Source organism: Macaca nemestrina, chromosome 7, assembly GCF_043159975.1.
Source record: "Macaca nemestrina isolate mMacNem1 chromosome 7, mMacNem.hap1, whole genome shotgun sequence".
Taxonomy (NCBI): Eukaryota; Metazoa; Chordata; class Mammalia; order Primates; family Cercopithecidae; genus Macaca; species Macaca nemestrina.
Genome location: NC_092131.1, coordinates 33,543,799 through 33,568,138, shown reverse-complemented (window position 1 = coordinate 33,568,138; position 24,340 = coordinate 33,543,799). Strand labels below are relative to the sequence as shown.

The 24,340-nt window shown below is 48.1% G+C and overlaps 1 protein-coding gene across 4 annotated transcripts in view; it reads left to right on the top strand.

Moving 5' to 3' along the window:
• The window catches only part of LOC105495799 (vertebrae development associated), a 44,907-nt gene extending 20,780 nt beyond the window's left edge, over nt 1-24,127 (top strand). For 2 of the 4 annotated variants that reach the window (XM_024797262.2, XM_071099851.1), the window contains 4 exons: nt 140-301; nt 12,616-12,678; nt 13,170-13,242; nt 20,918-24,127. In XM_024797262.2, the coding sequence (XP_024653030.1) occupies nt 20,919-23,027 (2,109 nt within the window). In that variant the 5' untranslated portion in view covers nt 140-301; nt 12,616-12,678; nt 13,170-13,242; nt 20,918 and the 3' untranslated portion in view covers nt 23,028-24,127. The remainder of the gene's footprint in view (nt 1-139; nt 302-12,615; nt 12,679-13,169; nt 13,243-20,917) is intronic. The other 2 variants (XM_071099852.1, XM_071099853.1) reach the window with 2 other exon arrangements.
• The last annotated feature ends 213 nt before the right edge of the window (nt 24,128-24,340 follow it).

Sequence of the window (24,340 nt, the reverse complement as noted above, 5' to 3'; positions counted from 1 at the left end):
ATGCAACAAACTTGGAGGGGGAGGATCACAAGCCCTTGAAACTGCTTCAGGGCCAGCTGTTCCCCTAGTGGGTACCTGTGCCTGTTTCCTTGGGGTGGGAGAAGGGCTGAGTTATTGACAAACCTTCTTCCCTTGCCAGGTAAGTTTCCTGAGGACAGCTGCTCTGTGAAGCCCATTGCCCCAAGGGCACCTATCAAAGACCCTGCAAACAAGCAGATGGTAATCCAGATGACCGATGACATTGCCCATCCCGGGTACCTGGGCTGCCTGCTTTTCCCCGAAGTGGGAGCCTGGCTTGCAGGTAAGTGTCCTTCCCCCTTGCTCCTTTAAAGTGATACTTCACTCCTCAAAGAAAATATTTCATCTTTTTATTGTAAAAGTTATTAAACACACCCAAAATGAAAAATGGTATAATGAACCACTCAGAATGAACAGTATAATGAACGCCTGATCCAAAAAGTATCACATTGTGCCATATATATTCTTTTTATTCCTGATAAAAAAAATCAAATCCCTGACATTTTATTCCTAAATTCTCAAATGTATATCTAAAAGGTTAGAAAATTTTTTTTTTTTTTTTTTTTTTTTTTGAGACGGAGTCTCGCTCTGCCGCCCAGGCTGGAGTGCAGTGGCCGGATCTCAGCTCACTGCTCCCGGGTTCACGCCATTCTCCTGCCTCAGCCTCCCAAGTAGCTGGGACTACAGGCGCCCGCCACCGCGCCCGGCTAGTTTTTTGTATTTTTTAGTAGAGACGGGGTTTCACCGTGTTAGCCAGGATGGTCTCGATCTCCTGACGTCGTGATCCGCCCGTCTCGGCCTCCCAAAGTGCTGGGATTACAGGATTGAGCCACCGCGCCCGGCCGAACATTTTCATATGTAACCATCATACTGTTCTCACTCCTAACAAATTTCACATTAATTGCTTCTTATACTCTAATATCCAATCTATACTCACACTTACCCCTAAGTGAAATGACTTACAGCCATGAATAATGTTAGATTGGAGTTGCAAATGACCAGAGAAGCCAGCATCAGCCTGACAGCCCTCTTAGCACAGATCTCTGAGAACCACCAGTACCCAAGCGTGAGGGGCTCAAGAAATACTTCTTCCTTTCCACAGTAATAGCAAGTCATGGTAGCTCTCATTATGAGCTCTTACCATTGAGAACTTGCTATGCACCTTTCTGTGCTGTCTGGAAGACTGCATTCACTCTTTGTGTGTCTTCCACAGAGCTGAGTATAATGCCTACACAGAGTAGATGTTTAACAAATTGTAATCTGTTTTTTGTTTTAGAGATAGAATCTTGCTCTGTTGCCCAGACTGGAGTGGAGTGGCACAATCACAGCTCACTGAAGCCTCAAACTCCTAGGCTCTAGTGATCCTCCCGCTTCAGCCTCCTGAGTAGCTCGGACTATAGTTGCATGCCATCACATTCAGCTAATTATTTTTATTTTTTTATTTTTATTTTTGAGATCGAGTCTCACTCTGTTGCCCAGGCTGGAGTGCAGTGGCATGATGTCAGCTCAGTGCAACCTCCGCCTCCTGGGTTCAAGCAATTCTTTTTTTTTTTTTTTTTTTTTGAGACGGAGTCATGCTCTGTCGCCCAGGCTGGAGTGCAGTGGCCGGATCTCAGCTCACTGCAAGCTCCGCCTCCTGGGTTCACGCCATTCTCCTGCCTCAGCCTCCCAAATAGCTGGGACTACAGGCGCCCGCCACCTCGCCCGGCTAGTTTTTTGTATTTTTTAGTAGAGACGGGGTTTCACCGTGTTAGCCAGGATGGTCTCGATCTCCTGACGTCGTGATCCGCCCGTCTCGGCCTCCCAAAGTGCTGGGATTACAGGCTTGAGCCACCGCGCCCGGCCGGGTTCAAGCAATTCTTATGCTTCAGCCTCCTGAGTAGCTGGGACTACAGGTGTGAGCCACCATGCCTGGCTAATTTTTAGATTTTTAGTAGAGATGAGGTTTCACCATGTTGGCCAGGTTGCTCTCGAACTCCTGACCTCAGGTGATCTGTCTGACTTGGACTCCCAAAGTGCTGGGATTACAAGAGTGAGCCACCGTGCCCAGCCATTTGTTTCTTTTCTTTTTTTTTGAGACAGGGTCTTACTAGGGTGCCCAGGTTGACTTTGAACCCTGGGCCTCAAATGTTCCTCTTGCTTCAGATCCTCCTAGCTTCAGTAGCTAGGATTACAGGTGTGAACCACTAATTGTAGTTTGAATCGACAATCATATTTCCCTGGTTTTATTTCCTCAGGGACAAGTAGTGATATGGCTGTTTTATCAGATCATTTCATTGACCCTGTAAAGTAGATATCACTTGCCCCATTTCACAGATGAGGAAACTGAGGGTCAGGCTCGTTTAAAGTTCCATAACTAGGAAGTAGGGGAGCTGAGATTCAATTCTGGTTGCTCTGACTCCAGAGTCTGAGAGGTCACCCATCTCTTGGTAATCACCAAGGGACTCTGGTCGGGGAGTAAAGGCCTCAGTCCTGGTTAGAGGCAAAGAGAGGGTAAAGGAGAAGGGTGGAGGAGGGGGAGAAAAAAAGGAAGGAGAAAGAAAGAACAAAAGAAAAAGAAACCAGGGCCGGGCGCGGTGGCTCAAGCCTGTAATCCCAGCACTTTGGGAGGCCGAGACGGGCAGATCACGAGGTCAGGAGATCGAGACCAACCTGGCTAACATGGTGAAACCCCGTCTCTACTAAAAAATACAAAAAACTAGCCAGGCGAGGTGGTGGGCGCCTGTAGTCCCAGCTACTTGGGAGGCTGAGGCAGGAGAATGGTATAAACCCGGGAGGCGGAGCTTGCAGTAAGCTGAGATCCAGCCACTGCACCCCAGCCTGGGCGACAGAGCGAGACTCCGTCTCAAAAAAAAAAAAAAAAAAAAAAAAAAAAAAAAAAAAAAAAAAAGAAAAAGAAAAAGAAACCAGCTTGGGCATGGTGGCTCATGTCTGTAATCCCAACACTTTGTGGGCCAAGGTGGTGGGAGGATCACTTGAGCCCAAGAGTTCTAGACCAGCCTGGGAAAAATAGTGAGACACCATCTCTACAAAACATAAGAAAAAAATTCACTGGGCATGGTGGCACATGCCTGTAGTCCCAGCTACATGGGAGGCTGAGGTGGGAGGATCGATTGAGCCCAGGATTTTGAGGCTGCAGTGAGCTATGATTGCACTACTGCATTCCAGCCTGGGCAATAGAGCAAGACCCTATCTCAAAAAAAAGAAAATAAAAGAAGCTAGGAGAATATGATGTCATGAAAGTAAGACTAGCAGCAATTGGATTTAAGGCCTTTGTGTATAGTGAATACAATAGGTTGCAGAACGAATGAGAAGCCTTTTCTTTTTTTTGAGATCGAGTCTCACTCTGTTGCCCAGGCTAGAGTGCAGTGGCACAATCTCGGCTCACTGCAACCTCTGCCTCCTGGGTTCAAGCAATTCTCTTGCCTCAGCCTTCCCAATAGCTGGGAATACAGGTGTGTGCCACCACACCCAGCTAATTTTTGTATTTTTAGTAGACACAGGGTTTCGCCATATTGGTCAGGCTGGTCTTGAACTCCTGACAGGTGATCTGCCTACCTCAGCCTCCCAAAGTGCTGGGATTACAGGCGTGAGCCACCATGCCCGGCCTACAGATGGATGAATTCTTTAAATCTCTGTAGAAAGAAGGTGAGTAGGGAAGAGAGTAACTGAATAGCAGCACTGTTTACTGAGCATTTCATGGTTAGACCCGTGCTAAGAATTTCACAGTTTTTCCATTTAATCCTCACAGCAACCTCTCTGGGGTTGTTACCATCATTTTCTAAGTGAGAAATTAGATCTGGGGAGGCCAGGTAATTTGCCCCGTGTTGCACGGGGCAGAGCTGGAATACTGACCCTGTCATACTCCAAAATTTAGACTCTTCACCACCCAATCAATGTCCTACTCAACATAGGACTTGCTTTTAATAGCTGATGCAAGTTCAGATGAACCACCACTTACACAACCCCTGGAAAGCTGTCCATTTAAACATAAACATGGTTAATTACTTCTCTCATTATTTAAAGGAAGCTTTTCTATTGCGTATCTCTTTATTTATTTATTTATTTATTTATTTTGAGACAGAGTTTTGCTCTTGTTGCCCAGGCTGGAGTACAATGGCATCTTCTTGGTTCACTGTACCCTCCGCTTCCCGGGTTCAAGTGATTCTCCTGCCTCAGCCTCCAGGCTAGCTGGGATTACGGGCGCCCAGCACCATGCCCAGCTAGTTTTTGTATTTTTAGTAGAGATGGGCTTTCACCATGTTGGCCAGGCTGGTCTCGAACTCCTGACCTCAAGTGATCCACATGCCTTGGCCTCCCAAAGTGCTGGGATTACAGGCGTGAGCCACCACACCTGGCCGCATGTCTCTTTATAAGTGAAGGATTACCCCCAACTCCTCTGCTTCTGAAATCTGAATTTGGTTCAAAGCAAGGTACATATTAACTAAAGATGTCTACTTGTGGAAGCTGGTTTAGTTATTGCTGGGAAACTGGGATTTTGGTGTTTGAACACCTTAATAACCAGGCCCTTAATTTTGTGACATCTCATCTTGACAGTTTAAATAAAAGGAAATTAAAATTTACCAAATCCAAAATCCATTAAAGAAAAGACAGATATGTCAGTCTAGGAGTTTGAGATCAGCCTGGGTGTGGTATGCTCCTGCTCCTCAGGAGGCAGAGGCAGAGGCAGAGGCAGAAGAATCCCTGGAACTCAGGAGTTTGAGGCTGCAATGAGCTGTGATTACACTAGTGCACTCCAGCCTGGGTGACAGAGCAAGACCTTGCTTCAGAAAAAAAAAAAAGACAAGACAGATTTGTACCATATCTGTTTGGACTGTGGTTCAAAGTCCAACTAGGAACCACAAATTCAGAAAAAATATTTCTAATTCCCGTCATCAACCAAGGACTGTCTTAATATATCCTACATTTATTTCTGAGGGCTTGTGCAAAATAAAACTATGTATGTATGTGTATGTACATGTATATGTACATACATATGCACACACACACATATACAAATGTGTATATATGTATATGTGTGTATACGTGCATACACATGTGAATGTATTTGTGTATGTGTGTGCATATATGTGTACATATATACACACACTGTACAAAGCTCTGACAAATCAATAAGAAAAAGGGCTATAATCTAATAGCAAAATGGGCATAGGATATTCAAAAGAAAAAACATAAATGGCTTTTTTTTTTTTCCTTGAGACAGGGTCTCACTCTGTCACGCAGACTGGATTGCAGTGGTGTAATCATAGCTCACTACAACCTTGAACTCCTCAGCCTCCCAAGTATTTGGGACCACAGGTGCATGCCACTACACCTGGCTAATTGTTTCTTTTTTACTTTTGTGGAGACAGGGTCTCACTGTCTTGCTCAGGCTGGTGTTGAACTCCTGGGCTCAAGTCCTCCTGCCTTGACATCCCAAAGTTCTGGGATTACAGGTGTGAGCCACCACACCAGTCTAAAAGGCTCTTACATATATGAAAAATGCTCTTTTATCATAATTAAAAAATGTAAATTAAAACTATACTGAGAAAAACAACAACAACAAAAAGCTATACTGAGGGAATAATTTTTCACTTATTAGATTGGCAAAGATTATAAAACACTTTGATAACACATTATACTGACAGGGTGGGGAAATTGTACTCTCATACTGTTTTTGGGAAAGAAATTTGGTATAACTTTTTTTTTTTGAGACAGAATCTTGCTCTGGAGTCATGCTGGAGTGCAGTGGTGCAATCTTGGCTAACTGCAAACTCTACCTTCCAGGTTCAAGCGATTCCCCTGCCTCAATAGCCCGAGTGGCTGGGATTACAGGCACATGCCACCATACCCAGCTAATTTTTGTAATTTTTGTAGAGACAGAGTTTCACCATGTTGGCCAGGCTGATCTCAAACTCCTGACCTCAGGTGATCCATCCGCCTCAGCCTCCCAAAGTACTGGGATTAGAGGTGTGAACCACCGTGCCTGGCTGGCCTGGTATAACTTCTAAGTGGGGAAATTTGCAAGATCTATACAAATTACTATTACACATACAATTTGAAGGTATAGCTATACTTGTACATGTGGAAAATTATGCATGTACAAGCTTACCCACCGTAGCGGGGTTTAATCAGCACAAGATGGAAATGACCTTCATGTTCATCAGAAGACTGGATCCATAAAGCACACCCATGCATTACATGGAGTTCATGTTATCTCTGCTAAAATAGAAGCCACCAGCCACATGTGGCTGTGCAGTATTTGAAATGTGGCTAATCCCAATTGAGATGTGCTTTAAGTGTAAAATGCACGCCAGATTTTGAAGACTTGGTATAAAAAAGGAATGTAAAACATCTCATTAATAATTTTTTTTTTGTTTTAAAGATGGAGTCTCACTCTGTCACCAGGTTGGAGTACAGTGGCATGATCTTGGCTCACTGCAACCTCCGCCTCCCAGGTTCAAGTGATTCTCCTGCCTCAGCCTCCTGAGTAGCTGGGATTACTGGTGCGTGCCACCATGCCTGGCTAATTTTGTATTTTTAGTAGAGACAGGGTTTCACTATGTTGGCCAGGCTGGTCTCGAATTCCTAACCTCAGGTGATCCACCTGCCTCAGTCTCCCAAAGTGTGGGGATTACAGGCGTGAGCCACTGCATCCAGCCAATTTTTTTTTTTTTTTTTGAGATGGAGTTTCACTCTTATTGCCCAAGCTGGAGTGTCATGGCATGACCTCGGCTCACTGCAACATCTGCCTCCCAGGTTCAAGTGATTCTCCTGCCTCAGCCTCCCGAGTAGCTGGGATTACAGGCATGCGCCACCACGCCTGGCTAATTTTTGTAATTTTGGTAGAGTTGGGGTTTCACTATGCTGGCCAGACTGGTCTTGAACTCCTGACCTCAAGTGATCCACCACCTCAGCCTCCCAAAGTGTGAGGATTACAGGTGTTAACCACTGCGCCTGGCAAAATGATATTTCGATATTGAGTTCCTGTCAAAATGGTATATTGTTTTAAAAGAAAATGTATTGTTAATTCATTGCCAATACCTTGGCTCATGCTTGTAATTCCAGTACTTTGGGAGGCTGAGGCGGGAGGATCACGTAAATCCAGGAGTTTGAAACTAGCCTCAGCAATATAGGAAGATCTCATCCCTAGAAAAAATAAAAAAATTAGCCAGGCAAGGTGGTGTGCACCTTGTGGTCCCAGCCACCTAGGAAGCTGGGGAAGGAGGATAACTTAAGCCCCAGAAGTCGAGGCTGCAGGGAACTGTGTTGAAGCCACTGCACTCCAGCCTGGATGACAGAGTAAGACACTCTTAACAACAAAGACACACTAACTTCACCTTTTCCTTTTAACCTTTTTTTTTTTTTGAGATGAAGTCTTGCTCTGTTGCCCAGGCTGGGGTGCAATGGCACGATCTTGGCTCACTGCAACCTCTGCCTCCTGGGTTCAAGTGATTCTCCTGTCTCAGCCTCCCCAGTAGCTGGGATTACAGGTGTGTGCCACCACGCCTGGCTTCTTTTTTTTTTTTGTATTTTTGTAGATGCGGGGTTTCACATGTTGGCCAGGCTGGTCTTGAACTCCTGACCTCAAGCAATCCACCCACCTCAGCCTCCCAAAGTGCTAGGATTCCAGGCGTGAGCCACCATACCCGGTCTCCTTTTAACTTTAAAAAATGTGTTTACTGGCTGGGCGTGGTAGCTCATGCCTAGAATCCTAGCATTTGGGGAGGCCAAAGGAGGAGGATCACTTGAACCCAGGAGTTCAAAACCAGCCTGGACAGCATAGCAAGACTCTGGTTTCTACAAAAAATAAAAAAAAAATTAGCCAGGTGTGGTGGTGCCCACCTGTGGTCCCAGCCAGTTGGAGAAGTTGAGATGGGAGGATTGCTTGATCAAGGTCAAGGCTGCAGTGAGCCATGATCATGCCACTGCACTGCAGCCTTGACAGAGCAAGACTATATTTAAAAAAAAAAAAAAAAAAAAAGTGTTCACTAGAAAATGTAAAAGTGGCTGGGCACAGTGGCTCACACCTGTAATCCTAGCACTTTGGGAGGCTGAGGTGGGTAGATCACTTGAACTCAGGCATTCAAAACCAGCCTGGCCAACATGGTAAAACCCCATCTCTACTAAAAATACAAAAAACCGGGCCGGGCGCGGTGGCTCAAGCCTGTAATCCCAGCACTTTGGGAGGCCGAGACGGGCGGATCACGAGGTCAGGAGATCAAGACCATCCTGGCTAACACGGTGAAACCCCGTCTCTACTAAAACATACAAAAAACTAGCCGGGCGCGGTGGCGGGCGCCTGTAGTCCCAGCTACTCCGGAGGCTGAGGCAGGAGAATGGCGTGAACCCGGGAGGCGGAGCTTGCAGTGAGCCGAGATCCGGCCACTGCACTCCAGCCTGGGCGACAGAGCAAGACTCCGTCTCAAAAAAAAAAAAAAAAAAAAAAAAAAAAAACTACCGGGGGCATGGTGGTGGGCACCTGTAACCTCAGCTACTCAGGAGGCTGAGGCCGGAGAATCGCTTGAACCTGGGAAGCAGAGGTTGCAGTGAGCTGAGATCGTGGCACTGCACTCCAGCCTGGGCATGAGAGGGAGACACTGTCTAAAAAAAAGAAAAATGTAAAAATATGTGCGTAACCCTCTTTAAATTTCATTGGACAGTCATGGTTCTGGATAAAAAAATAAAGTGAAAAACCGTTCATAAGAGTGTTTAGTAGACTACCATTTGTGCTTTAAAGAAAGGAAAAAAGCTCTCTGAGACTTGCTTGTTTATACAGAACCTATCTCTGGAGTGATACACTAGAAACAATATTGGCTGCTGCTTTTTTTTTTTTTTTTTTTTTTGAGACGGAGTCTGGCTCTGTCGCCCAGGCTGGAGTGCAGTGGCCGGATCTCAGCTCACTGCAAGCTCCGCCTCCCGGGTTTTTTACGCCATTCTCCTGCCTCAGCCTCCCTAGTAGCTGGGACTACAGGTGCCCACCACGTCGCCCGGCTAGTTTTTTGTATTTTTTTTTTTAGTAGAGACGGGGTTTCACCGTGTTAGCCAGGATGGTCTCGATCTCCTGACCTCGTGATCCGCCCGTCTCGGCCTCCCAAAGTGCTGGGATTACAGGCTTGAGCCACCGCGCCCGGCCAATATTGGCTGCTTCTGGAGACAGAAACTGTAGGTAGAGAACACAGCTGAAATTTGAATCCTGATCCTTTTGTAAAATTTTTATTTTTGTTTATTTTTCTTTCTTTTCTTTTTTTTTTTTTTTTTTTTTTTTGTTGAGACGGAGTCTCACTCTGTCGCCCAGGCTGGAGTGCAGTGGCCAGATCTCAGCTCACTGCAAGCTCCGCCTCCCGGGTTCACGCCATTCTCCTGCCTCAGCCTCCCGAGTAGCTGGGACTACAGGCCCCCGCCACCTCGCCCGGCTAGTTTTTTGTATTTTTTTAGTAGAAACGGGGTTTCACCATGTTAGCCAGGATGGTCTCGATTTCCTGACCTCGTGATCTGCCCGTCCCGGCCTCCCAAAGTGCTGGGATTACAGGCTTGAGCCACTGCGCCCGGCTTGTTTATTTTTCATTTATTTTTTGAGACAGGCTGTTGCTCTGTTGCCCAAGCTGAAGTGCAGTGGCACAATCTTGGCTCACTGCAGCCTTCACCTCCTGGGCTTAATCGATCCTCCTGCCTCAGCCTCTGAGTAACTAGGATCACAGGTGCATACCACCATACCTGGCTAATTTTAAAATTTTTGTAGAGCGGGAGCTTCTTGTGTTTGCCCAGGCTGGTATCAAATTCCTGGGCTCAACCGATCCTTCTGCCTTGGCCTCCCAAAGCGCTGGGATTACAGACATGAGCCACTGTACCTGCCTTTTTTTTTTTTTTTTTGAGATGGAGTTTCACTCTGTCTCCCAGGTTGAAGTGCAGTGGCACAATCTCAGCTCACTGCAACCTCCGCCTCCCAGGTACAAGCAATTCTCCTGCCTCAGCCTCCAGAGTAGCTGGGATTATGGACACCTGCCACCATGCCTGGCTAATTTTTATATCTTTAGTAGAGACAGGGTTTCACCATGTTGGTGAAACACCCAATCTGCACCCTGCCTATTATTATTTAGTCAAAAATGTTTTTAAAATTGTTTAACATAAAATGAAAATATCCTTGGCCAGGCACGGTCGCTCACACCTGTAATCCCAGCACTTTGGGAGGCCGAAGTGGGTGGATCACCTGAGATCAGGAGTTCGAGACCACCCTGGCCAACATGGCGAAACCCTGTCTGTACTAAAAATACAAAAATTAGCTGGGCGTGGTGGCAGGGGCCTGTAATCCCAACTACTGTGGAGGCTGAGGCAGGAGAATCGCTTGAACCTGGGAGTTGGAGGTTGTAGTGAGCCGAGATTGTGCCACTGCATTCCAACCTAGGCAACAAGAGCAAAACTCCATCTCCAAAAAAAAAAAAAAAAAGAAAAAGGAAAAGAAAAGAAAAAGAAAAAGAATTAAAAAAAAGAGAAAAAAACAAAGAAAAAACAAAAGAGAAGCTAGAAAAATAAACACGTATATATGCACATAAGAAAATGAAAATGGGTTGGGCATGGTGGCTCGCACCTGTAATCCCAGCAATTTGGGAGGCCAAGGCAGGAGGATTTGAGCCCAGGAGTTCGAGACCAGTCTGGACAACATAGGGAGACCCTGTTTCTACTTAAAAAATATATATATATTATCTGGGCGTGGTGGTGTGTGCCTGTTGTCCCAGCTCCTTGGGAGGCTGAGGTGGCAGGATCACTTGAGCTCAGAGTTTGAGGTTGCATATGAGCTATGATCTCACCATTTCACCCCAGCAGCAACAGAGTGAAACCCTGTGTCAAAAAAAGAAAAGAAAAGAAAAAAAAAAAGATGAAAATGCATAGCAAAAGGACTGGCAGATGGGCATAGTGGGGGGAATGTGTTGGGTATGGAAAAAGGGCTTGCTTACCTACTCTTTTTTTTTTTCCTTTGTTTTTGAGACAGGATCTCACTCTTTCACCCAGGCTGGAGTGTAGTGGTGCAGCGGTGCCATCATAGCTCACTGCAGCTTCTACCTTCTGGACTCAAGCAATCCTCTGGCCCCAGCCTTCTGAGTAGCTGGGACTATAGGCATGCACTACCACACCTGGCCATTTTATTCTGTATTATTTGAATCTTTCATAAAGAGAATGCTTAACTTGTGTAATTCTAAGAAAAATGGACTGGATTAGAAAAAAATATACTGAGATGTTAACAATAGCTGTCTTTAGATAATGGGATTATAGGTAATTTTTCTACCTTTTACTTTACTTTCAAAAAATTTCCCAATTATTCTATAAATAACACTCTTACTTTTGTAATGGAAAAGCCAACAAACCTTTTTGTTTTTTTGCTACTTTCTTTTTTAAAAACACTTCGAAAGATTCCATTAGCCTTTAAAAAATTTTTAAATTATCTTCATTGCTTTTTAAAATGATAGCAAGTAATGTAGATGTTTTTATAAACTGTCAAACAGCACAGAAAGAACACAGTGTGGAAAGAAAAGGTATTTCGTAATTCCATCTCCTTCTATGAGATAACCACTATTCTCTAAAACTTTAAAAATACAGCATATGTATATTAAGAGTTTAAAAATAATTTCAAATTAACTGGAAAGGCTGAGAACTGGAATACACTTTCTTTGTACCAAGCAGAGTTCTAAATGTTTTAAATTTATCATCTCAGGAATTTACCCAATGACTCTCTGGGGTAGATGTTATACCCCATTAACCACAAAGTCAGGCTGGGAGGGGTTGAACAATTTGCCTAAAGCCACACTCTAGTAAGGGGTAGGATTGGCATTCAAACCCAAGTCCAAGACATCCGCTAAGCCACAGCCTCAGGCCACTGCCATCATGGTGGGTGGGGCGGGTGTGATTATGTTGCAGGAACTGGACTTGAGTTCAAGTCTGACGGCCCTTCTTCCAGTGCCCCTGGGAAAGGGTGTTTAGTGAAGGACTTTTTGCTTTTGGTGATAAGTGTGGAGCTGTGATTGAGAGAGGAGAAAATGATAATAGTGGAGCTGGAGCATAACGGATACTTGAGGGCATTTTACAGTGGTTGCCAGGGGAAAGACAGCACGGAGGAGTGATGGGTGGAATTGGAAAGAAGCAGCTAGCTACAGTACTCCAAAGGGTTAAAGCCAGGCTGGAAAGCCCCTGGGGGGTAGGGGGGAAGCTGCCACCAAGGCTGCAATCCTGAGGCCTTCACCTCCCCCATCAGCAGGGGCTGGACTGGTTCCTCCTGGGATTATTTGAGGCCCCTGGGCCCTAGGTGAGCCATGGGGGAGGGACCGAAGCTGCAGGTACTGCATGCCCCCACCTTCCAGTTGGGCTCAGTAAGTTAGGTGCCCTAGGATAGGCCCCCTGGTTCCTGACAGATGCAGCTCTGGCCCAGGCTTGCTTTGGGAATGAGAGGTGTTGAGCCTCAAGCCTGGGGGATGCTCAGATAATGGAGAATGGTGGAGATGCAGCCTTTAGAGAAAGTGGGGACTTCCTGGATGGGAAAGGAGCCTGCACCATGATGGGGTGGTGAGTAGCTCTTCAGTCTGCCTGGTTCTCCCTGTCTTACAGGACCAGGGTCGGTGAGAGCTGCCTCACAAAGAGATGCATTTTGAGGGTTCAGAGACCCTCAAGGTATTTCTCTTAAGCAATCATCCATAGCTAGTTTCTGGGCCCCAGCTTTGCTCTCTTCCACCTCCCCTGCAAGCCTGGCCACAGACTTTCTTCCCCTAGGTCTTTCGATCTGAACCTTCTCCTCCCCTTCACTCCCCTCCCCCCAAACTCTTTGGAAATCTTTCAACTTTCTTTCAAGTTTTCTCTGGGCAGTTTGGGGTTTGTTTCAGAGCTGGGTCAGGGCGCTTTAACACCCCCAGCTGGGGAGAGTGGATGACAATAGCTGCTATCACTTTACCATTGGAAGTGACCCCCGAATTTGCACTTCTTTCATCTTGGTACAGAGCACTTGAGGGTGGGCGATTTCCTGGGGGGAGTGGCTTAAGCCGCTTCCCCACCGGCCAGTTGGCTGTAGACGGTCCATGCTCAATGGTCCTCTACAGATATGAAACTGGTTCTGGAGTGAGACGAGCTCGTCTGGGGACGCTGTCTGAGAAGGCCTTTCCCCACAGGGTGACTTAAATGTTCCAGGCTGGAAGGTGGAGCGAGAAGTGGATGCCCCCAGGGCTCTGGGTCACCCTCCAGGTCAGTAAACCAGCGAGTTTCCTCAAAACTAGGAAGGGTGGGGGTGCCCTGTACAGTTTGGGGGCTCCAGCGGGGTCAGGGATGATCTCGGGACCCTACTGGGCCCAGGTCAAGGACTGACCACGTGAAGATGCTATGTGGTGTGTGTGTGTCTGGGTGTGTATGTAGAGGGAGAGGACGCATTGTTTCAAGTTCTCTTTCTCCCCACCCCCACCTCCACCTCCAGCCCTGTCCCCACCCCCACCCGTCTGCCTATCTCCCTTCCCCACCCTCCACAATGGTCTGGCCTCGGTCCCTCCCCAGGTTCCCGGAGCTTCTCAGGCTGGATCCCTTGTCCCTGCAGCCCCAGACCTGCCAGCTCCTTCTTTTGCCACTCATTGCCTCCTGGCACCTTAAGGGGCAACCAGGATCCTGTGCTGCTTCCCCTTGTGGGCTGCACTCTCCCTCCCTTCCAAACACGTGGTCCAGTAGAGCAACTGAACTGGGCTGGATTGACTTGGTGGCCTCAGGCCCACCCTTGTGACCCAAGGTGCAGCCACTACCCTTGGTGGTGGGAATTTCCTTGGGAAGTCGCAGCCCAAAGGCTTGGCTGCCACAAGCCAACCCTGGCAGCTGCTCTTGCCTGGCTGGGCCTCCAGGGCCACCGGGGAGGGAGCCAAGATGGCTGGCGCTCCCTTAGGCCCTGGCAGGGTGCAGCCTGTGCAGTCGGGCTAGTGTGGCCAGGCCAGGGAGGGCAGGGCAGAGAGGCACGGAGCAAGGCTGGGTGAGGAGTCAGCCATCCAGGGGATAATCAAACCCACAACCTTACTGAGACCTGTGTGGGCCATGTGCGGGTTGACGAAAGAGAACACAGCGCCTGCTTTGGGAGGGAGAGGAAGAAAAGGGAGGGCTGAGAACACGGGATCCATGGTAAGCTAGAGCCCAGGATGAGGCTGGTGGGGAAGGAGTTTGTTCTAAAGACCAGGCCAGCCCCATAACAGCAGATCTCTTGCCCCTCCATCCCTTGGCCCACCCAGATCCCTGGCTCACTGCTAAGACGCAGGGGACAAGAGGCCAGACCTGGGTTCTGAGACCCCATCTGCTTGAAATAAAGAATGGGAGAGCGGGGAGGCTGACCTTGGTGAAGGCGAGGCTGTGAGTGCCCTGCAGAGTAGCCTGTGGCCATTCATTCATTCCTTGGTTTTACTGGTGCTAAGATCCTGGCTGGATGCCTCTGGATGTCCTGCCTTTACCCCCTCCCTTCTAATCTCAAGCAAGAGGAGGGGAGAGCCTGTGCAATCCAAGGGCGCCTTGCCTCCTTGGTTTCATACCTTTTTAGATCACTTCTAAGAGTTGTGGGGGCCAGGGCAGGCCAGCTGGGCAAAGTCCATAGATTAGCTATCACTTTTTGCACCTCCTTCCCTGAATGCACCTGGCAACCGGCCTGTCTGCTTTGCATTGCACTTCTAGGAAGAGAGCCATTGCCAAAAAGACTGTTGCACCTGAACCCCATCATCAATTGTCTACTTAAGCGTGATAGGCTTCCCCGTGCAGCCCCTACCCTTTCCACACGGCCCTATTCTCTGGTGGGCCAATCCATCTGTGGGTTGGGGGTGAGTGTGGAGCTGGTTTTCCTTAAGCTTTTGAGGAAGCCAGAAGTGGGGTATCACATACTTGTACCTCGTACCTCTTTGGAGAAGAGGAAGGAATGAGATTGGGTGGAGCCGGGTGGAACTGGGCCCGGAGAGAGTAGATAGGGTGGGACGAGGAGGGTGGGGAAGGGTGGGGACTGTGCAAGAGGAAGTGTGGCATATCTGGACGTTGTGTTGGAAGGTATCTGGACACTGCTGCATGAATTCAGGCAAGTCGACTTTACCTTTCTGGACCTCAATTTCCTTATCTGTAAAATGGCCAACTTTGTCTCAAAGTCCTAAAAATCCGTATGTTTGTGGATCCGTTGCATGAGGAGAATTTTGGGTGATGGAATTATAGTGGTTAGAAGGGGAGCTTGAGAGTCAGGCTGCTTAGATTTTGTAGCTTTTAAAAGCTGTGTGGTCTTGGGAAAGCTACTTAATGTAAACTCGGAGACTCCAGGTGTGAACTCAGACTAAGGATCCTGTAGATAGTGTAGGTGTGATAGATTGTAGTTCACATGGAAGGAAGGTGAGAACCACATATAAACAAAATTACCTCTGAAAACCCTGAACTCCAAATGCTTAAGGGTGAAAAGCTGGCAGATACTTGTTAACACTCGGGGGAACATCATGCTCTGCTCAGGAAATCGGCTAATTGCGTGTAAGGGTGTAAAAAATCATCCACACAGCTTCAATATATTGTTCCGTCTTGTTTTTCCTGAGATTTTGGTTGAATTACCTAGTTAAATGCACATAGGAAGCAGTCAGTAAATGGTGGCTATTTTCCTAATTTTGTTTACAAAGTATCTAGCCCAACGCTCATTTGTATGCAGCTGTAAAATAGCATTCAACAAGTGACATCATGCAAGAGAAACAAAAACCCAACGTCTTGCTTGTTGACATGATTGTCTGCCAAAATGAAAAAGCTTGTCTAGGTGTACACGGTTTGTTCTTCAGCGTTCATTTTTAAAAAATTGTATAACGTAAGTGCTGTCTTTACTCAGGACTGATACGGTTTATTTCCTGAATCCAAAGAAAAGTAATAGTTTTCTTTTTAAAGTAAATATAAAAGGCATAAAAGTTGACAGATTAATACAAACCAGCTTCTAGAGTTAAATCATATGGTACAAATAGAAATAAGGTGAGAGGTTATACCAGATTTGTTATACACATTTTAAAGAAATCTACAGCCTAGAAATTTTATCCAAAGGTGATTCTGATTACCAATGTTTGTTTTTTTCATTTTTATTTTGTGTTTTTTCTGTTGTTGTTGGTTTTTTTTTTTTTTTTTTTTTTTTTTGAGACAGAGTCTCACTCTGACACCGGGCTGGAGTGCAGTGGCGGGCTGGAGTGCAGTGGCGTAGTCTTAGCCCCCTGAGGCTCAGGTTATCCACCTCAGCGTCCTGAGTAGCTGAGACTACAGGCACGTGCTACTGTGCCAGGCAATTTTTTTTTTCATAGAAATGGGGTTATGTTATGTTGCCCAGGCTGGTCTCAAACTTCTAGGGCTCAAGCTATCCGCCCACTTCAGCCTCCCAAAGTTCTGGGATTACTGGCGTGAGCCACTGCACATGGGCTGATGAACAATTTTTAAACAACTTTCCTTCTTTGATTATCAAGTAAAATTCTGGTGGGTGTTCCCTCAGTACTTTTTAATTTTTATTTTTGAGACAGAGTCTTGCTCTGTCACCAGGCTAGAGTACAGTGGTGCGATCTCAGCTCACTGCAACCTCCGTCTTTTGGGTTCAAGCGATTCTCCTGCCTTAGCCTCCCAAGTAGCTGGGACTACAGGCACAGGCCACCATGCCCAGCTAATTTTTTTTTTTTTTTTTTTTTTGGTATTTTTAGTAGACACGGGGTTTCACCATATTGGCCAGGGTGGTCTTGATCTCTTGACCTCGTGATCCGCCTGCCTCGGCCTCCCAAAGTTCTGGGTTGAGCCACCACCACGCCTGGCCTCAGTACTTTTAATTTTTTTAAAAAATTTTATACTAAATTACAATTTGCATTCATACATTCCTTTCAAATGTAGCTGTTTTGTTTTGTTTTGCTTTTTTGGGGACAGTCTACTCTATTGCTCAGGCTCAAGTGCAGTGGCATGATCATAGCTCACTGCAATCTCAAACTATGCTCAAGTGATCTTCCTGCCTCAGCCTCCCAAAGTGCTGGGATTATAGGCGTGTGCCACCACACCTGGCCTTAAGTATACAGTTTGATGAGCTGAAAAATGTATATACACAAACACCGTTTTTAAACCTAAGGCTCATTCACCTAGAACAATTTATTGAACTCTGAGAACAAGTTTAATCTGAGAACCCGGTCTGAGAAACCAGAAAGGATAATGGTCCCTCTTCTAATTTAAAAACAATGTCTATGAAGGAATACCACTCTGCTTTGCAACTGAACAATAAAAACATACCCGTAATCGATATGATTAGTTTTGTGTTGAAAGGTGGTTAATGGTTTAAACAGGAGATGAATAACAGACCCTAAAGAGCATTTGGGGCCAACATCTGTAATCTCGGCACTTTGGGAGGCCAAGGTGGGTGGATCACCTGAGGTCAGGAGTTTGAGACTGTGAGACCACCCTGGCCGACATGGTGAAACCCCATCTCTACTAAAAATACAAAAATAAGCTGGGCATGGTGGCATGTGCCTGCCACCACAGAGGAATAATTACTCAGGAGGCTGAGGCAGGAGAATGGCTTGAACCCTGGGGGCGGAGGTTGTAGTGAGCGAAGAATGTGCTACTGTACCCCAACCTGGGTGACAGAGTGAGATTCTGTCTCAAAAAAAAAACAAAAAACAGGTTGTGCACATGTACCCTAGAACTTAAAGTATAATTAAAAAAAAAAAGAAAAAGCGTTTGGTTTCAACTAGCTTGTATTGTGACCTTGGGCAAATCAAGTTAACTTCAATTGCCTCAGTTTCCTCACCTGTAAATTGAGGGTAATGGTAGTACTTAAAGTATCAGTGTCAGGATTAGGACAGTGCATGGCAAATAGTAAATGCTTGGTGAATCATAGTTATTAGATCTTGGTGCAGTGAATAGATTGTTGCTGTTCCTTTGAAAAAGCTGTTTTTGTTCTAGGGCAGCACTTCTCAAACTTTTTGGTTTCAGGACTCCTGTACAGTCTGAAGACCCTGAAAACCTTTTGTTTATGTAGCTTATATCTACCAATGTATATTGTATATAAAATCAAAACTGAGAAATAAATAAAAAAACCTGTTATACAGTAACAAATAATCATTTTTATGAAAAGTGACATTTCCAGAGCAAAAAAAACTACCTATTTTTTTTTTTTTTTTTTTTTGAGATGGAGTCTCACTCTGTCGCCAGGCTGGAGTGCAGTGGTGCCATCTTGGCTCGTTGCAGCCTCTGCCTCCTGGGTTCAAGCAATTCTCCTGCCTCAGCCTCCTGAGTAGCTGGGACTACAGGCACCCGCCACCATGCCCGGCTAATTTTTGTATTTTTAGTAGAGATGGGGTTTCACCACGTTGGCCAGGATGGTCTCGATCTCCTGACCTCGTGATCCACCCACCTTGACCGCCAAAAGTGCTGGGATTACAGGCGTGAGCCACTGCGTCCAGCCCCATGGGTTTCTTTTGTACTTTGAATGATTCTTCTACTAGTGCATGACTTTGTAACAGCACCCATTGGCTATTTGGGAAATGTTCACTGAGTGATGTAGATCTTTAGTGGAAACAATTGACAATTCATTATACAGCATAAAAAATTATATTTGTTAGGGCTGGCATGATGGCTCACGCCTGTAATCCCAAGCACTTTGGGAAGCTGAGGCGGGCAGATCACTTGAGGTCAGGAGTTTGAGACCAGCCTGGCCAACATGGTGAAACCTTGCTTCTACTAAAAATACAAAAATTAGCTGGGCATGGTGGCATGCACCTGTAATCCCAGCTACTCGGGCAGCTGAGGCAAGCAAATTGCTTGAACCAGGGAGGTAGAGGTTGCAGCCAGTTGAGATTGTACCACCGCACTCCAGCCTGGGCGACAGAACGAGACTCAGTCTCAAAAACAAACAAAACAAAACAAAACATTTGTTTATGTCACCACTGATCTCATTAGAAAAATCTTTGGATATTAGGAAGCTATTAAGATCACTGCAATGGATATAGGTTTCCCAAAATTGGAATTTTCAAATGGAAGCTCATAATTTTTTATTGGTAGCAAATAGTTGTTTCCCTTGAAATGACAGGTTCATTTCATTCATTTTTGAGAAAATATCTGCCAAATATATCCGAATCTGAATGACCAGTGTTTATTAGACTTTCTTTCAAGTAAAAATTGTACATCATGCTAAAGGGAGCTAATTTATCAGAAAAGCAGAACAATCATCCAGTGGAGACATTCATCGTACCTGGGGTTGCAGCAAGCGTGTTATGAGTATGACCCATTTGATTACACCCAGTATTGAAAAAGACATGTACTTAAGGATCATGGTTTTCTTTCTTTACTTTTTTTAAAAAATAGCATCGTTTATATTTATTTATTTGAGACAGAGTCTCGGTCTGTCACCCAGGCTTGAGCACAGTGGCACGATCTCTACTCACTGCGGCCTCCACCTCCCAACTTCAAGTAATTCTCGTGCCTCAGCCTCCTGAGTAGCCGAGATTACAGGCGCGTGCCACCATGCCTGGCTAACTTTTTCTTTTTTTTTGTATTTTTAGTAGCGATGGGGTTTCACCATGTTGGCCAGGCTGGTCTCGAACTCTTGACCTTAAGTGATCCGCCTGCCTCAGTCTCCCAGAGCGCATGAGCCACCGCACCTGGCCTCTCTTTTTTTTTTTTTTTTTTTTTTTTTTGAGACGGAGTCTCGCTGTGTCGCCCGGGCTGGAGTACAGTGGCCGGATCTCAGCTCACCGCAAGCCCCACCTCCCGGGTTTACGCCATTCTCCTGCCTCAGCCTCCCGAGTAGCTGGGACTACAGGCGCCCGCCACCTCGCCCGGCTAGTTTTTTGTATTTTTTAGTAGAGACGGGGTTTCACCGTGTTAGCCAGGATGGTCTCGATCTCCTGACCTCGTGATCCGCCCGTCTCGGCCTCCCAAAGTGCTGGGATTACAGGCTTGAGCCACCGCGCCCGGCCGCCTCTCTTTTTTTTTGAGACAAGGTCTCACTCCTGTCACCCAGGCTGGAGTGCAGTGGTGCGAGCATTGCTCACTGCAGCCTCGGATTCCCGGGCTCAGATGATCTTCCTGCCTCAGCCTCCCAAGTAGCTGGGACTATAGGCACATGCCACCATGCCCGGCTAATTTTTGTATTTTTTGTAGAGATGGCATTTTGCCATGTTGCTCAGGCTGGTTTCGAACTCCTGGACTCAAGCAGTCCACCCACCTCAGCCTCCCAAAGTGCTGAGATTACAGGCATGAGCCACCACGCCCAGCCAACATCCCTTTATTGTCTCATTTATGCCCGGAACAACTCAATCAAGCACATTCTATTAATTTTTTTTTCCCCTTTTGGAGGCAGTCTCACTTTGTCGTGCAGGCTGGAGTGTAGTGGCTTGATCTCAGCTCACTGCAACCTCTGCGTCCTGGATTTAAGTCATTCTCCTGCCCTAGCCTTCAGAGTAGCTGGGATTACAGGCTCCCGTCACCATGCCTGGCAAATTTCTGTATTTTCAGTAGAGACGGAGTTTCACCATGTTGGCCAGGCTGGTCTCGAACTTCTGACCTCAAGTGATTCACTTGCCTTGGCCTCCCAAAGTGCTAGGATTACAGGTGTGAGCCACCGTGCCTGGCCTATAATGCAGATTTTAAAACCCCATTCCCATTTTATAGAAAATGAACAGAAGCATAGACAGGTTAAGTGACCCAAGGTGACCAAGCTTATGTCAGAGCCAGGATTCAAAGCCACGTTCCAGAGACCACACTTTTCCTCAATATCATTTCAGTGATGAACCAATCCCGTCTGTTCTGGGAGGATAGGAGCAGATAGACATTACCTTTTACCAGAAAGTGCAGGAGTGGACAGGGCACCTTTGTTAGTCATCATCTGGGCACTTCGACCTGACCACTGCCCCTCTATCTTTTGCCCTGGCAGGATGACTTCTCGGAATCAGTTGGTGCAGCGGGTGCTGCAGGAGCTGCAGGAGGCAGTGGAGTGCGAAGGCCTGGAGGGTCTTGTAGGTGCTGCCCTAGAGGCCAAGCAGGTCCTGTCTTCCTTCACTCTTCCCACCTGCCGAGAGGGAGGCCCTGGCCTCCAGGTGCTGGAAGTGGACTCGGTGGCCCTGAGCCTGTATCCCGACGATGCTCCACGGAACATGCTGCCGCTGGTGTGCAAGGGCGAGGGCAGCCTGCTGTTCGAGGCGGCCAGCATGCTGCTGTGGGGTGACGCGGGCCTCAGCCTGGAGCTGCGGGCCCGCACAGTGGTGGAAATGCTGCTGCACAGACACTACTACCTCCAGGGCATGATCGACTCCAAAGTGATGCTGCAGGCCGTGCGCTACTCCCTGTGCTCTGAGGAGTCCCCTGAGATGACCAGCTTGCCCCCCGCCACGCTGGAGGCCATCTTCGATGCTGACGTCAAGGCCTCCTGCTTCCCCAGCAGCTTCTCCAACGTGTGGCACTTGTATGCTCTCGCCTCTGTGCTCCGGCGGAACATCTACTCCATCTACCCCATGCGCAACCTCAAGATCCGGCCCTATTTCAACCGTGTCATCCGGCCCCGCCGCTGCGACCACATGCCCTCCACGCTGCACATCATGTGGGCTGGTCAGCCCCTCACCAGCCACTTCTTCCGCCACCAGTACTTTGCCCCTGTGGTGGGGCTGGAAGAGGTGGAGGCTGAAGGTGCTCCTGGCATGGCCCCAGCTCTTCCAACCCTGGCCCCACTGTCATCGCCGGCCAAGACCCTGGAGCTGCTCAACCGCGAACCTGGCCTCAGCTACTCTCACCTGTGTGAGCGCTACAGCGTCACCAAGAGCACCTTCTACCGCTGGCGGCGGCAGTCCCAGGAGCACCGGCAGAGGGTGGCTGCCCGCTTCTCCGCCAAGCACTTCCTGCAGGATAGCTTCCACCGGGGGGGCGTCGTGCCGCTTCAGCAGTTCCTCCAGCGGTTCCCCGAGATCTCCCGCTCAACCTACTACGCCTGGAAGCATGAGCTGCTGGGCTCTGGCACCTGCCCGGCCCTGCCCCCCAAGGAGGTGCTGGGCATGGAGGAGCTAGAGAAGCTGCCAGAGGAGCAGGTGGCTGAGGAGGAGCTGGAGTGCTCAGCACTGGCGGTGTCAAGCCCTGGAATGGTCTTAATGCAGCGGGCCAAGTTGTACCTGGAGCATTGCATTTCCCTGAACACACTGGTACCCTATCGCTGCTTCAAACGTAGGTTCCCTGGCATCTCACGGTCCACCTATTACAATTGGCGGCGAAAGGCCCTCCGGAGGAACCCCAGCTTCAAGCCAGCACCAGCCCTCTCTGCTCCTGGGACTCCCCAGCCAGCATCTGTTGGGGAAGGGGCTGTAATTCCTTGGAAGAGTGAAGCAGAAGAGGGGGCAGGGAAGGCCACGGATGAGGAGCCTCCCACCCCCCAGGAGCTCCTGCCACTAAGGATGCCCCTGTCCCGTTGGCAGAGGCGTCTGCGCAGGGCTGCCCGCAGGCAGGTGTTGAGTGGGCATCTCCCTTTTTGCCGCTTCCGCCTCCGCTACCCCAGCCTGTCACCTTCTGCCTTTTGGGTCTGGAAGAGTCTTGCTCGGGGTTGGCCCAGAGGCCTGTCCAAACTCCAGGTGCCAGCCCCCACCTTGGGCAAAGGAGGTCAGGAGGCTGAGGAGAAGCAGGAGGAGGAGGCTGGCAGGGATGTGACAACTGTGATGGCCCCACCTGTGAGGGCTTCTTCAGAAGATGCAGAGGGAGGGCCTTCCAGAGAGGGGGCCCTGCAAGAGGGGGCCACAGCCCAGGGCCAGCCCCACAGTGGGCCCCTGCTGAGCCAACCTGTGGTGGCAGCAGCGGGTGGGAGGGATGGCCGGATGCTGGTAATGGACATGATCGCTACCACGAAGTTTAAGGCCCAGGCCAAGCTGTTCTTGCAGAAGCGCTTCCAGTCCAAGAGCTTCCCCTCCTACAAGGAGTTCAGTGCCCTCTTCCCCCTCACTGCCCGCTCCACATACTACATGTGGAAGCGAGCCCTCTATGATGGCCTCACCCTGGTAGATGGCTGACAGGGAGGTACAAAAGGGGCTGGGAGGAAGGGGGACCAGTTTGGAGAAGGTCAGGGACCGGAGCTGACCCCAGGCTTGGCCAGGATGTCCTTTGCTCTGGGTCCCACAGTGTCTACCCTAAGTCCAAGGGTATATTTGTGTTATTTTCTGGCTCCAGGACAGAGTGCCAGAAATCAGCCATCTGGTCTCCTGTAGGAAGCTGTGGGACCAGAGATGTTCTCTTTGGTTGTTTGCTGGTCACATTTTTACTGTTATGATTTAGTTTTTGGTTTTGATTTGAGTGGGTTGGCTGGCCCCCTTGCTGGAGTTGGAAACCGTATGTATGTCAGGGGGTTTAGAGGGGGGTTGCTTAGCTAGAGCTGCTTTCAGCTTTTCCTGGGGACAAAAGGAGCATCATAGCATGGTTATCAGTCCCACTGGGCAGAACATAGATCTTCAGTTTCTTTTGGGGGTTGGCATCCTCTTTACTCAGTTGTTTCCCGAACATTAGGCTCAAATATGGGGGCCAGATGTGGTGGCTTATGCCTGTAATCCTAGCACTTTGGGAGGCCAAGGCAGGAGGATCACTTGAGGCCAGGAGTTAGAGACCAGCCTCGGCAATGTAGTGAGACCCCCTCTCTTGGAGGAGAAAAAAAAAAAAAAAAAAAAAGCAAACGTGGAGCTGATCAGCAGCTTGTGCCTGGCATCCCCAAGGGAGAAGGTGCCAGGTTCAGCATGAGTAGCAGCAGGGATGTATAGGAAGAACCACAGCTGGCCTCTAAGGAACGGCATTGAGGCGCCAGAGATCACTGAGGGGCTGGCCTGTCCCCTGCAAGGAGCGTGGTACCAGGTGGGGCAAGGCTGGGAGGAGATGCAGGCTCTGGGGGTTATAGCCCAGAGTCTCTGCTTGCGGGTGCTTGATCCACCTGCTGGGACCCTGCAGTCCTCTGCCAGCCTGGCTGGCTGTTGGGGATTCCATCTTTCTGCTGAGCGTCTCCTTGGAGCTGGAGGCCCATCTTCAGTGAGGGATCACAAAGCGGCCAGGCAGGTGGGAGACTGAGTTTGCCTTGTCCGAGATTAAAGTTTGAAAACCAAAGAAATAAAGTGATGTGGTGCCCACAGTGCTTAGTCTCTGGTATTTGTTTTGCCAGGATGTGATTGCCCATTCCCTTGCTCCCCTTTGGTTTAAGAGGACAAGAGTGACCTCTGTCTCTTGATGGGACACACTCAGGTCTAGGGCTTGGGGGATGAAAAGAGTTATTCTGGGGACTCTGAATTGGATCTAGAAGTGACCTTGGGTGCTTTTCCAGCTGAAGGGTGGGGCTCTGGCTACC